The 14,223-nt window shown below is 40.9% G+C and overlaps 1 protein-coding gene across 4 annotated transcripts in view; it reads right to left on the bottom strand.

Annotated features, from left to right (window-relative positions):
- The window catches only part of PALM2AKAP2 (PALM2 and AKAP2 fusion), a 275,120-nt gene that overhangs the window by 214,846 nt on the left and 46,051 nt on the right, over nucleotides 1-14,223 (bottom strand). For all 4 annotated transcript variants that reach the window (XM_040091332.1, XM_040091333.1, XM_040091334.2 and 1 more), the window contains exon 2: nucleotides 5,844-5,924. In XM_040091332.1, the coding sequence (XP_039947266.1) occupies nucleotides 5,844-5,924 (81 nt within the window). The remainder of the gene's footprint in view (nucleotides 1-5,843; nucleotides 5,925-14,223) is intronic.

The raw sequence follows: 14,223 nt of genomic DNA, 5'->3' as shown, positions 1-14,223 counted from the left end.
AGGGCAACCTTGACTGCAAGGACCACAAAATGAAATTTGAGATCCTTAGGACAGCAAGGAAAGTGCACAGAAAGGTCGCTACCCTGAACTTCAGGAGAGCAGACTCTGGCCTCCTCAGGGATTGGCATCATAGAGTATCATGGGATAAAGCCTTGGAGGGAAGAGGGACCCAAAAAATCTGATTGATATTCAAGGATCACCTTCTCCAAGCTCAGGAATTATTATCCCAAAGGAAGCCAGGCAAATATGCCAGGAGGCCTGTGTGATGAACAGGGATCTCCTGGATAAACTCAGACACGAGAAGAAAGCTAAAGGAGGGTGAAAGCAAGGACAAGTGGAGAAATCAGTTCCTCCAGGTAAGGAATACAAAGGGTTTGTTCAAACAGTCAGGATCAGGTCAGGGAAGATAAAGCCCTGACGGGCTTAAATATGGCCAGAGACATCAAAGGCAACAACAACAAAAAAACCTTTTAGAGATATGCTGGTGATAAAAGGAAGACTAGAGAAAATGTCCAGTTTCTCCAGAAAGAAAAAGGAGACCTGGTTACCTGGGACATGGAGAAGGCTGAAATGCTTAACAATTTTTTTTCCTCTGCCTGCACCAGCAAGTGCTCCAAACGCACTGCCTGAGTTGCAGAAGGCAAAGGCAGGGACTGGGAGAACATAGAACCACTACTGTAGTAGAACATCAAGTTCAAGACTATCTAAGGAACCTGAAGGTGCACAAGTCTCTCTGATGAGAGAACTGGTAGAAGAGAGGGCTAAGCCATTACTCACTTTATTTGAGAAATTATGGCAGAGTGGTTGTTTCCAGTGATGGGAAAAGTAGGAACATATCCCCTCCTTTTAAAAAGGGAAAAAAAGGAAGACCTGTGCAATGACAGGCCAATTGGTCCCATCCGCCTCAGTGCCTGGCAAGATCATGGAGTAGGATCCTCCTGTAAACTATGCTAAGCCACATGAAAAACAAGGAGTTGACTGGCAACAGCTAACATGGATTCATTATGGGCAAATCACACCTGACAGATTTGGTCTTCTATGATGGAGCCGTAAATCATTGGAGGATAAGGGAAGAGCAACAGATGTCATCTTCCTGGGCTTGTGCAAGGCATTTAACACTGTTCTACATGATTTCCTTATCTCTGAACTAGGTTTTCGAGAATATTGCACTGACCGTGTAGGGAATGGAGACTGTATGACACTGTCAAACGTTTTTTGTGTACTTGGTTGAGTTGCCGTTTGCATTAAGGAATAATTTGGTTTAAGGATTAATTGAAAATCATAAAGGGACTCGCTATAAAGAAATAACAAGGTTCCTTCATTTGCAAAAGTTGTCTCTATTTTTCTGCAATGTTTGAGAGAGAGAGAAACATTTTTCTGCAATGTTTCTACATATATTGAGAGAGAAACAGTCAAACCTATTTATATTTTCTGACAGTAATTATTTTAGGAATAGATTAAATTTGGGACAGCAATATAATTGGAACTATAAAATTAAAATTTATTTATAGATGAGATCTTTACAGTTAAAACCATACCCTAACAAAATCTCTATAACAATGTAAAAAGGCTTTTTCTTGAGAGTAAAGATGCAATTATGTTACAGATTGTGCTCATGAACTGCAGTCTTCAAGAAGCAGATGTTAAAAGAAATAGATCCCTAATTTTATACCACTTCAGAACTAACATAACTATGGAAAATGGATTTACTGTAATTGTAATAGTTAAAGTAACAGCACAAAGTAATTTTAAATTCAATTAAGAGTTTTTTTCTGTTTATCTTATTACCATTGGCCAACAAAGAGAGCTACAGTAAACAATTATAGAAATTTTATTCAACTAACAACAGAGGCAGTCAGATTTTGGAAGAAATACTGCTACTCTGGAGTTTATTTGAAATAGTAAACATCTCTGTTAAAACAGGCCTGCCCAACTTCTGCCTAGCTGGACAAATTCTTAAAAGTTGATTGTAGGTTATATTCTTCAGTTCAACTAAACAATCAAAACAAATTTCAGCCCTTCTCCAGAAACCAAGTAATTTTGATGTGTACTGCACAAAGTATGTTTGCTGTAAGGTGAATTTTGACCATTTCTCTGACTTTAAATGATAGAAGCTGGTAACACCTCCAGCTCCCATGGACAAGGAAGCCTCATTTGTAGGCATATGGCCAAGAAACTAGTGAGGCATGACGTTGTTAAACAACAGCAACAAAACTACAACTCTATCTGCTGTGAAACAGTAAAATTGACGTTACGTTATATGGAAGAAGAAGTATTATTTTCATATTAAGGACTGGAGTAGATGTGAGGCTAGGGGAACTGTCAAAAATTGCCTCTTATTAGAGCAAAAGAGCACAAAAATGGGCTTTCAAAGCCTCTTTATACCTGTTCCAGCACCTAGGGCCTTTTCATTGAAGGCATCTGATTGTATTGTAGACAAATGCGCCTCCTGCCTTCAACAGAGACCCTCAATGGCCCCAAGGTATTACATAGGCAGTCTGTGCCCACCAATGTCCTTACTTTACAGTGGTTCACAGAAGAGAGGATATGGTTTCACTGTCAGCAAAAAAGAATTCAGCTTTTAGAGCCTGTACTATTTTAGACTCTCTCCTACCACAGGTTTTCACATTTGAAGGGTTTCACTTGATTAACTCTGAATCTCATATAGACTACTAATAGGCGAGTTACACTTTTGTTCTGATGTCCTCAGCACTGGTCTCATTCTCAGGAGCTTTTGTAAAATGTGTTGTGAAAGACTTGTTCACATCCAGTGCTGACTTTTACTAGGTTTAGTGTTTGCTGGGTTGCTCTGCCTAAAGCAGTGGGGCAGCACCTGCTGCTGCCTTATTTTCAGCCAGATATGTAACAAGGGAAAAATGAATGAACCAGTAGTAAAGTCATTTTTTTCAGGGGTCTAATTGTCATCAGAAACTTGAAAACTGTAAGTAATCGGCATAAACATTTGCAATAAATTACTTCTATTAGATATTTTTCCAATGTGAATAAAATTTTCTGAAATTAACAGAAACCCTGTAGCTTCCAAAACCTTTATTAGGTAACCAAACATGCTATTTTACACAGTGCATTTAAAAAAGAAAATTACTCTGACATTGCACAAAAAGGAAGCAAACCCATTGAATGCTGGCATGAATGTCTTTGTGTGAATTCAAGCTGTTAGGCTTGTGGGATCAGCCCAGATACTGCAGACACAGGATTAACCCAGATTTCATTTTCAATGCTTTTTTCACAGCAGATTTTAATGAACACTGATATTAAATCCTCTATATGGACATCAACAGCCTCACAGCATTTTGAGTAAATACAGAGGCTTCCTAGAAAAGCCTGGTCTTTTAACCTGGGTGTATGCCTTGCACATAATTAGATGAAATCCACATAATTCAGGAAATTAATTATATTCTACTTAGTACTCTTAGGGAAAATAGATGCACTTATTTTGGTCTGGTGTGTCAGGTTGTGGAACAATATCTGACTGAGAGACTTTATTCATATCAGACTTGGAGTCCCTAACTTGGAGAGGCTCAGGACAAGTAGGGTGGAGTGAGGGAGAGCACTGGGGAGGTGGCAGGGAGATACACTGTTTTGCAAAGAAGTGAATCAAACTGGCAGGCAAAATAAAATGTTGGTCAGCACTTCACTAAGCAACCAGAACACTGAATGATGTATGAAACAAAAATGCAGTTTTCTTCATCTGTCTCCAAAGACAAACAGAAACACTACCAGCCAGTGGTTCTATCTCCATTTTAAAACTTTTTTTTTCTTTTAATTTTGGAAAGGTTCTACCAGCAATGAGGATGAACTTTGCAATCCCAGTTAGACCTCTGTTATCACCTCATTCAGGTCTCCCAGCAGTCAGTTACTTGGTGGTACAGGCCGCTCATAGAGCAGCAGTCACCATGACCACTCCTGTAAAAACAGCACAATCTTACTCTGATGACAAGTGATGACACTGAATGGGGAGGTAGGGAAGATTTTATCATATCCTAATGCTCACCCCCATACACAGCATTACAGACCTTGAGTCTGGCTGTGACGTTAGCTGAGAAAGCTGCCATTTTAAATGTCTCTGCCATTAAATTTCTGTGTCCTGACCTCCCATTAGTTTTCTGCATGATTACTGCTCTTGCTCCAGCCTGTGGGTTAAAATATAAAGGGACACAGTTATTTTTCATGTGTGTCTCTGAAAAAATCCATGCAGCAAAACTAAACCTCCTTTAGTGGCAATTAACATAGCAGGGCTGAAGTCAATATGAGTCTACATCAGCTGAGGGGCTGATCCCACGGCACCACCTTGAGGGGTTTTACTTTGCCTATGGGTCTCGACAAAATACATAACAGCAACAGCTATATGAAAGTAAAACAGATGAAGCAGAAAATTGACATAACTGTCTATCCAAAAGTCTCTGCTTAAAGAATGTCACGAAGAATTATAATGCAGTTAGCTTGGAAACAGTTAACATGCTAAAAGGAGTCATCAGCTTAGTAGCAAAAAAAAAAAAAAAAAAAAAGCATCATGAAGGTACTGAACTTACTGCTCTGCTGCAGCACCCTACATTTATCAGAAGGAATTCTCCCCTGCCTGTACTCAATGGAAGCCTGAACAAAATGGCAATTCTTGTTGCCCCACAGAAATGCGTCACAACTTTACTGGAAACACCAATGTTTGATATCCACAAACTGGCAGCAAACTTGATTGGGGTATTTATGTAGGCTGATATCAATTACTTGGGCTTAACTGCATTGTGTTTACCAGAAAAGGAGGAATAAATTGCAGAACATGACTGCAGGGTCTTGGAGAGGCAGGAGAAAGATCCTGTCTGTAGCATAACTTGCAGTGTGGTCTACAAGTGCATATGTGGGCAGAGACACTCAGCACATCATCTCCCGATGCAGGTGCACCGTTCAAACACACACACACATAAGCTTATTCCACAAGCAACCTAAATATCTTATTTTTAAGAACACTGCTCAGCTCACTTGCTGTGAAGATAAACCATCCAGTTCTAATCATCTTTCTCAGATATTTTAATCACTGAAATTCCTCAGGCTCCTCTACTGAACTAATATAACAGGATCTGACCCACAAATGCTCGCCAGTTACAGAAAGATCACATGTATTTTTTTTTTCTTATCTTTGCTATGCACAAATATGCTACTGACAGGAGGGATAAGCAGCAGAAACAGCAAGGATGGCTTTCAAAGGATGCTATCTGCAGCTGTCATGGAGACCAACAGGGACTGGGATTGCTCGGCACTCAGTTAAATATCAAAGAGCTTCTCCATGAAGACACACACATATGCATCAACACCTTCCCTGCATGTACATATGTGCCCATTTTATTATGCTATGCGTGCCTAATAACTTCATCCTACAATGAAATCTTTACACACATACACAGATGCATACTAACACTCCCCTTCTGCAACACACGCACACAAAACCTAATGACAGGCACCAGAGAAATGCAACGCAGCTCTGCAGGCAGAAAGTGCTGGCTGAAGCCATGCAGTGCACACCCAAGCCACAGTGACTGGTGTCTTATCATTATGTATAATAAATAATAGCATTTAATAATAACAGCACTGCTGTGCTGCCTAAACACACACCCTCCCGACTCCATGCTCCTAAACCATTTAAACAACATGGTCCTGTGCATGAAGCACACAGAATGAAAAGCAAGCAGGACATGATCACTGCAAGAGATAGGCTCCGGCAGTGAAAGCTGCTTCATGTCAGAGTGTGTTTTTCCCAGCTTTCAGACGTGTGATCTGCATGTCTAATAATGAGAAGATTTAGTCAATCCATCATTTCTGGCATCCCTTACCTTGAAATGTTGCAGCTGAAGTATCTGGTCTTCAAGCTGTTGCCTCTTGCCTTCTATTTCTGTCTGTCTTTTCCTTTTCTCCTTGGAAAAATAATTTTGAGAGAAAGAGAGAGAGAGAGAAGGGGAGAGAGGGTGGGAAGAGGGAGAGAGAGAGAGAGATCGAGAGAGAGAGAGAGAGAGATCTCGTCAGAGAAACAGAGGCTCTAAGGGTTGCAGATTCGTAACAGCATGTAAGCAGTCAAACACATCTGTACAGATGTCACCCATCCCATTTCACCTGCTCCTCTGCCTGCTGGTATGCAAACAGCAGTGCTCTGGGAAGATGCCAGCCCCAGACTGGCTGGTTGCTTGCCAGTAGCAGAAACTCTCCTCCCTTGCTCCTAGCACCCAGAGCAGCAACAGAGTGCACAGTCCCAGAGGAGGGGAGAAAACAGGCATTAAACCTGAGAGAAAAGTTAAAGGCACAAAGATGTGATTTTACATTTGAGATGCTGGGGCCAAAACCATGGATAGTGTGGTGCAGTTGTGTGACAGCAAGGTATCACAAAAGCAGGGGATGGCATCATGGAGGAAGAGAGCAGTCTGCAGACCTCAATTTTCCCTGGCAGGGTTGGTGGTAAGGCTTTTCCCAAGCTCAATGGGGGGAATCTATTTCAGCCAGGTTGCATAGGATTTACACACAAAGTAAATGGGATTGGTAACCTCCAGCTGGCTGTGTTTAACATTCAAGTCACCAGCACATGCCAGCAGCTGGCCCTTACCAGGTCCCTGAGCTGGAGTGACAAAGTAGTGCCAAGGGCAGCAAGGTCCTTTCCACTGCTGAGTTATTACAGCCCCATTCATCACCACTCCCCTGTGTCCAGGCTGCTCCCCTCAGAAGGCAGCAGACTCTATCAGGTGTTTCAAGAGGAGAATGACCTGCTTTTCCCCCTGCAACACCTTCCTCTTAAAGTAAACTGTCAGCCTTCTGCACCTTCTGGGGAGCATTTCTCTTCATCCATCCATCCCCATCCTGAACCAGGTTCCCTCTCCTGCAGGTCTTTTCTCATTTAGGTTTTGTAGCCAAGACAAATACTGAGTAATAAATTAGGATAGTCAGCCTCTGTTTTTAGTGGGTTTTATTTCTTATCTCCAAAACCATTTATTTTGTTATTTAAATATTTCAGTAGCTGTAGGGTTGGGTTTGAATACATACAGGGATTCCTTAAATCCACAAAACAGTTTTTCTTACTTATTTGTAGGTGCTCAGCTGATGTTGTGGAAGTTATCTCCTTTCCAGGGATTTCAAACCTCCATGCCTCATCCTCAAGAAGCATATGATAAGATTCTGCCTATGCAGAAATTAATCATCCTTACTTTGGACATCAAACAAAGCATTTTGGGGGGAAAACATTAAATTTACAAGGAAGATCAGGAAACTTGAAAAAAAATTATTAGTGAATATCAAGCTACTAAAAACAAAGCAAAACATGGAGGTTGAAAACTCCCTGGACCACTTCTGCTGAAGAGTTAGATGTCAGAATGGTGATGGAAAGGCTGGAGTAATGAACCCAGAAGAAGCAAAGTAGCTAAATGTTGCATTATGTCTAGCAGTTCTGTAATGCTTTGCACACTCTTACATGCTGATTATTCATATTTATCTAGATTTACACACACGGTCCCCATTGTCTGAAATATGTTAGACTATGGCTGAACAAACACATCCTCGTAGGATAGAATCCTAGAACCATGGAATGGTCTGGATTGGAAGGGACCCTAAAGACCATCTCATTCCAACCAACCTGCCAAGGGCAAGGCTACCTTTCACCAGACCAGGTTGCTCAGAGCCCCATCCAGCCTGACCTTGAACACTCCCAGAGCATCCAAAACTTTCAGGCAACCTGTTCTAATACCTCACCACCCTCACAGGAAGGAATTTCTTCTTAATATCTAATGTAAAGCTATTTTCTTTCAGTTTGAAGCCATTCCCCCTTGTCCTATCTCTACAAGCCCTTGTCAAAAGTCCCTCTCCATGTTTCTTGTAGAGTCTCTTCAGGTACTGATAGGCTGCAATCAGGTTACCCCTCCTCTTTTTTAGGCTGAGCAATCCCAGTTCTTTCAGCCTTTTCTCCTAGGAGAGGTGCTCCACCCCTCTAATTATCCTGTTGGCTCTCCTCTTGCTCCAACAGGTCTGCTGTAGTTGTTTTAGCGCAGGGAAATCAGCATTTTCAGTAACTAAAATGTCACAAACTGTGCCCATCTTGACATCTCACTGGTCTCTGCACACAGAAGATAGTTTGCATTTATGTACATGCATACAGAATTTGTGTGCATCTTTAAAAATCCTTCTGATATAGAAGTGTGAACTGTGGATCATCACTCATATGCTCCAATCTACATTAGCCCTTTACATTTTTGAAATGAATAGGGTATTAGATATTTCAGGGGTTAAACCCCCAGTATTATTCAGGGACATCTCCTGCTTTTTTTTTTTCAGTGGTACTAACAGCATACATGGAGTCTGAAAAACAGAATTTGGTTGTTTTGTTTATCCTCAAATAGCTAGTCATCCATGGACCAGAATAGAGTAGTTAAAAAAGCTGCTCCAATTAAGGGAAGGTTAACTTAAGGTTAAGTTCTTGGAACAAGGATAATTCTGCCCTTTTTGGTCAATCTGGCCAGATGAAAAAAATTTGGATTTCACATTATGTAGGCATTAACCCCCCACATTTGACGCTCCATAGGCCAGCATAAGGCCTTCACTGTTCAGTGATCTAGTTTGAGAAGTGCATATATATAGATATACACATATGTTTATATATAAATGTGTATACACACACACATATATATGTGTGTATTCTACTGTCCACAAAAACCTTGCCACTAAAACATGTGATGGAAACCGCCACAATACATCCTTTGGCTGGTTGCGTGTGCTATATGATGGATGTGACAGGAAAGCCTTATAAAAGATAGATGGAAACTCCTTTTCTTTTTGAGAAAGGGAAAGCACTTAGAGTATTTTCCCTGTAGGCAGCAACACAGCAGGCACACTTGAACTACTTACTAACTAGTGGATTTCTGTGGAGTTAAATTGGAATATTGCTCACATTTCCATTCCACTGGCATTCAGATAGCCTGAGTGTGCATGCCTTTACCTTCTGACTTCATATGAGCTATGGCTGAAGAATATAATAACAAAAGTACTTTTTTTTTTTTTTTTTCCTCTAAAGATTGTGCAAATCAGCTATCAGGACATTCCACCCTCAGGTCACTGTATCACATTCCTTTTAGGTTTATCCCAGTGCCACTGAAGGCTGGGACTATATGTGTTCCTGGTTTACGTAAGTAGGTTCTGGAAAAGCAGAAGACTGGACTGGATGACAAAAATCCTACCACCACCATCATGTCAAGGATTTTAGACATCATGCCATCCTCCATTTAAACAGTCTTCTGATTCAGTACTTTACTGAAAACGTGGGATTTGAAGCACATCGTTAACTTGAGCATTTGTTAAGGCACTTTTCTATGAATAAGCCAATAAATATTCCTCATTACTTTGTTCATCTACTTGCAGATAACTTTTTCCCAAGTATTGCTGCTAAATTACAAATTTCTAAGGATCCTGACACCAAGAAAATAAAGTGCTTGCTTTAAATAAAAAAGTTTACTCCAGAAACTGGTTTGAAGAGAGATGGAAAAGACTGGAACTAGTTTTATTGTGATTGTAGGATATTTAAAGGAAAAACTTATATGTCTTTCTGAACTATATCTTTCTGTGCTGTTTTTGTAAGAATACAGATAGTTACCCTTCCAAAATGGTGGAGGAGTACCATTTTGGAGGTAGTCTTAGGGCATTCTGAATATTTGAGGTATTAATGAGCAAAACAGGATTTAAACTTCGCATCTCTCCCTTCACCAAATTACAAGGATAATGGCAAAGTTAAAATACCTTTTTTTTTTTTTTTTTTTTTTTTTTTTTTTTTTTTTTCCCTACTCAGATCTGCAGGATGGGAAAAGAACATAGATCAAACAGCAACGTGACTCATGTTGTGGAAAAATGAGATTTGTATTCAGGCATTCATACGTGGATGTGTAACATGTAAGCCGTAAATTTATTTCCAAGAAATTAGAATTTGGAAAGGATGAAATTCTTAGCACCAAAGCTGATCAGTGCCATGCTCCTACTGCTAAAAACCAAATGTATCAGATACTCAGTAAGAACCCTTGCACCTGGAAGGACAAGAGGCATGGGAAAGATCAAACAGAGATCTATAAAATCACGGAAATAGACAATTGACATCTGCTGCTCATTCTGTCTTCCACACTAAGGAAAAAAAGGGCCATCAAGTGAAACTGAATGGGGCAGGTTTGAAGCAAATGCAATGGTCTGCTGTGGAATCCATGCCTCAGGATGCTGTGGCTTCTAGAATGTGATGGATGTCCCAGGGAATACTGCACACAGTCAAAGAGAAGGAATACTGTGAGGACGGTTACTACAGAAACTGAAATACCCCTGGTTTAGGAAGCCCCTGAACCACATATGATTTTAAGGTCTCCTGCTAAGTTTTTTTATGCTTTTGTCTTTCTTTCATTGTTAATCTTAACAACTACTCACTTTTTTGTTTGAATAGTGTGTTACATTGATCAAGATAACCTACAGTTTAGTATCATACTTGTCAGACTGTTCCAGTCAAAACAACTCCAACAACCACAAACCACTGCTACCAATCACAAAATACTCAAGCCCAACGCAAGTGTAAGATCTTGAAAAAAAACCACCAACTTATACCAAAACTAACCCCTATGATACTGCAGTTATAGAACTCTTAATTTTTCCATTACAAAATAATTTTTCTTCTTGTTTAGAAGTCTGGCTGCAGAGTGTGGGAAGTGATACAGAGATTACTCAGCCCACCAAGCCATAACTGTCTGTGGAGAAACATACACCTCTACCGAGATAGATCTACTTGCACTGGCAGAAGCATCTGATATCTTTGCTTTAAAGCCAGCTCAGTCCTGTGGAGAAAGCACATTGTGAAGCAGCACAGAAGTTAAGCACTATTTGATTGACCTCACAGTGAAAATACATGCCTAAAACTGATGTCAGGCTGAGGCTTATGGTACAAGTATCCAAACGAACATGCATGAGATAAAAGAAAACATCCCCAGCTCAATAGAAAATCCAACAGGGGTCACGTGAACCTTGAGGAGAAGGGTGGCACAACACTGGAGAAGATACCATCAGTATTTTCAGAGGTTTCACATTCAAATCATCCAGCATGCCAAGCAAGTGTCCAGCTTGACACATAGGTTGTGACAATACAAATGTTTGCCTGTTGCAACAATACAAAATAAATAGACCCAAAGATGGCACAAGTGGAGGAAGACTATAGTCTGCTTCAAAGCAAGGAAAAGAGTTACAAAAAAATTGTCATCAAAGAATTGCATTAATTTCTTCAGCAAGCAATTATTTTGTCTACTCTGCCCAGTTGGCAGCTATTATTCCCCCTGTATTTAAAACTCACATATTTTTAGGGCAGGAAGTGAGAGAAAAAAACCCAAGCAAAAGAACTACTGATATCTAATTTTTTTGTTGCTGTTTGGAGACACCCAGAATTTTGGGGGAATACTCTGGGCTCTGTAAAAAACTTCAGCCTGCGGTTCTCATAATCCCAAGAAACCACTCCTCAGGGAAACTGAAACTTTCATCAGAGTGGTGGTCTAAATGGTCATTTTCACTGTGGTGACTACATAAGTGAAATCAAATCTGTATTAAAATCTGTATTATTTGTTTCCTCCTTTGCTGTTTGGCAGCAATGGTTCACAGGAAAGAAAATACTTAGAAGGACAGGAGGCTCTTTTCTCCCTTTTTTTCCTTTTTCTCCTCTCTTGCCTCCCTCCCAACTCCCCCCCACCCCGGCCCCTTCATTCGTGTCAGGTCACCTCCTCTTTATTTTCCTCCTGTGTCTGAAAGCAGGAAACTCTCCTGAGACCAACCATCCCTACCAGTTGCAATGATACAGCCCAGCATTGGCAGCACTTTGCAGACTCCAGTTCTGAATGTTATCTGCTGTTGTGAACAGCAGGCAGCAAAAATCACAGCACCAGAAGAGGCAGGATGCAGAACTGAGGCAGAGACACTATTACATCAGAATAATCACACCTTGAAGGATGGTGGCAAGATGCCTGCTCCTTTTGGATCATCAATGCCCACTTTCATTACTTGCTGCCAATTGTCCTGCATGACTATGCTTGGTGAAAGTCCTGTTGTTATGGGTAGCCATGCAGACTCTGTAATTGCAGGCTAGGGGCTTGTCTGGTCTCCTGTTTTGAGCACTTGCAAAAATATATGTTGTTTCTGATTATGGAATTATTCTTCCTGCAGCTCCTCTCCTACTGTGCTCCAAGCAGAATAAAGCCTATGCTTGTCTTGAAATCCATTTTTTCTCTGCTATTACACCATCAACAAGACATGAATGTAAGCTACTGGCTTTACTCCCTTACGTATTTTCTGGAAAGCCCCCCTCTGCCCCAGTTCACTTCACAAAGCTTCGCTTCACTTGAAATATGTGCCAGGGACAACTTCCCTGCATATGAATACTAGAATACAGCTTCTGAACTTAAGAGAACTGCACCCTCTGCTTCTATGTAGCATCTAAGAGACTGACACTCTTCTTCACTCACAGCACTTCTGTGCAGAAGGCTCATTTCCAAAACCACAGAATTATTATTTCAAGCGTCCTAGGTGCCTAGGACCTTGATAGCCCACCTTAGTGGACCACCTCTTTACCTAATTAAAGCAAATTGTATGTTGGAAAGTTCTAGACAGGATACAGGGATAGCAGGAGTACAGCCTGCTGCTGCAATGAGTTTTGTTAACTTCCATATACCCACATACTTTATGATAAAGCTGTGTCCATTTCCATTACTCCAAGCAAGAAACAGATGGGTTATCGAGGAATAAATAACAGGAGTTTCCAATTGCACAGGTACAGCAGAGAAATGCCTGAGGGGAGCAAGTGAAATCCACCCAAAATGTAAGGTTTGGGTTTAGCTCCCTTCCTCGTGTCTGTTCTTTCCTGTTTTGTATAGACAGCAGGAAGCTGTCTTTAGTAGTAGTAATTATGATGCCTTGGGAAGGCTGACCTGAAACAGAGACTGGACAGAGCTAGGGAATAAAGTAGATATTTTTGAAAGGCCTTTAGGGTACACCTTGTGCAGGATAAGAGCCTGACCAGGGCTACACCCACGCTGGACAAAGAATGGTCACAATAAAATGGATGACGGGTCATGAGGTCTCATACTTTTATAAGTTTTGGTCTATTTGCATATTGGGGCCCAATTATCCAATGACAGTGCCAGGTCGTGGGATCTCATCTTTCTTGTTTCTCTCTTCAGTCCATCATTGTTTATGCTTTCAGGCCTGAAAGTTGTACTCATCCTTGGTCTTCAGCAGGGAAAGGGCTTTTGTTTATCTGCTATGTGAAGAGAGCTCATTAGCACTTAATATGAGGCTCAGAACTACACCCCTAGGCAGTACAGAATTTGAAAAACATCTAAACAATAATCTAAAATTTAAGGCATCAGTTAGGGTCAGAGAAGTTTCTTGCTTACGCACAAGGCCATGGTGGTTTGAGAGACGTAAAGAGATAAAGGTCACATCAACCAACCCAAATGCTCTCCCAGTAAAGGAACAATTGGTTTGGTCTTCAGCCTCCTTTATTGACGATTTTTGTCACCTGCATGCAGAAATAACAGTTCTTGCAAAATTCATTTGGTCCATTTCATCTAAGAATTAGGCTGCTCTTGCACTATGTCAAAGGATGAGGTTCTCCTGTGTTGACCTCCTAAAGCATATGCAATAGCTCTACTTCCACATGCACATTGCTCTCAAAACAGTGTTCAACCAGGAGACATGAAATAGTCCACTGGTCTGTTTGGGATATCAGAGGAGGAGTTCATTCACATGGAGACCTGTAAGACTAACTGCGCCTCAGGGGTTCTGAATTATGAAAATTTCCTGACTGCCACAAACCCATTGCCAATGTCATAGCTGAGATTATCCAAGTCAGAACTGTCCAGGAGGAGAAGGGATCACCTTTGGTGAAGACAGCAATTCCCACAGTCCTCTAAAGGGCTGCAGCAAGAATTTCATTTGCCCTGTGTGCTTGTAATTATAGCTCTCTGGTCACTGAAGGCAACCACCACAACGCACACAGACAATGACTGCCTAATTAAAATCACCATGCCTCTCAAACAATAAATAAAAGGATGGCACTGCTCCCTGAACAACAGCCTTACCAAAAACTGATGAACATGGGAAGGAATTTCCTGTTTTAAAATTCCCTCATTAGCAATTTTGAAAGGGGGCGTAATGGAAAAATGTCTCATTGAGATG

This window comes from Hirundo rustica, chromosome Z (assembly GCF_015227805.2).
Source record: "Hirundo rustica isolate bHirRus1 chromosome Z, bHirRus1.pri.v3, whole genome shotgun sequence".
Lineage (NCBI taxonomy): Eukaryota > Metazoa > Chordata > Aves > Passeriformes > Hirundinidae > Hirundo > Hirundo rustica.
This window is presented reverse-complemented; position numbering and strand designations above follow the sequence as displayed.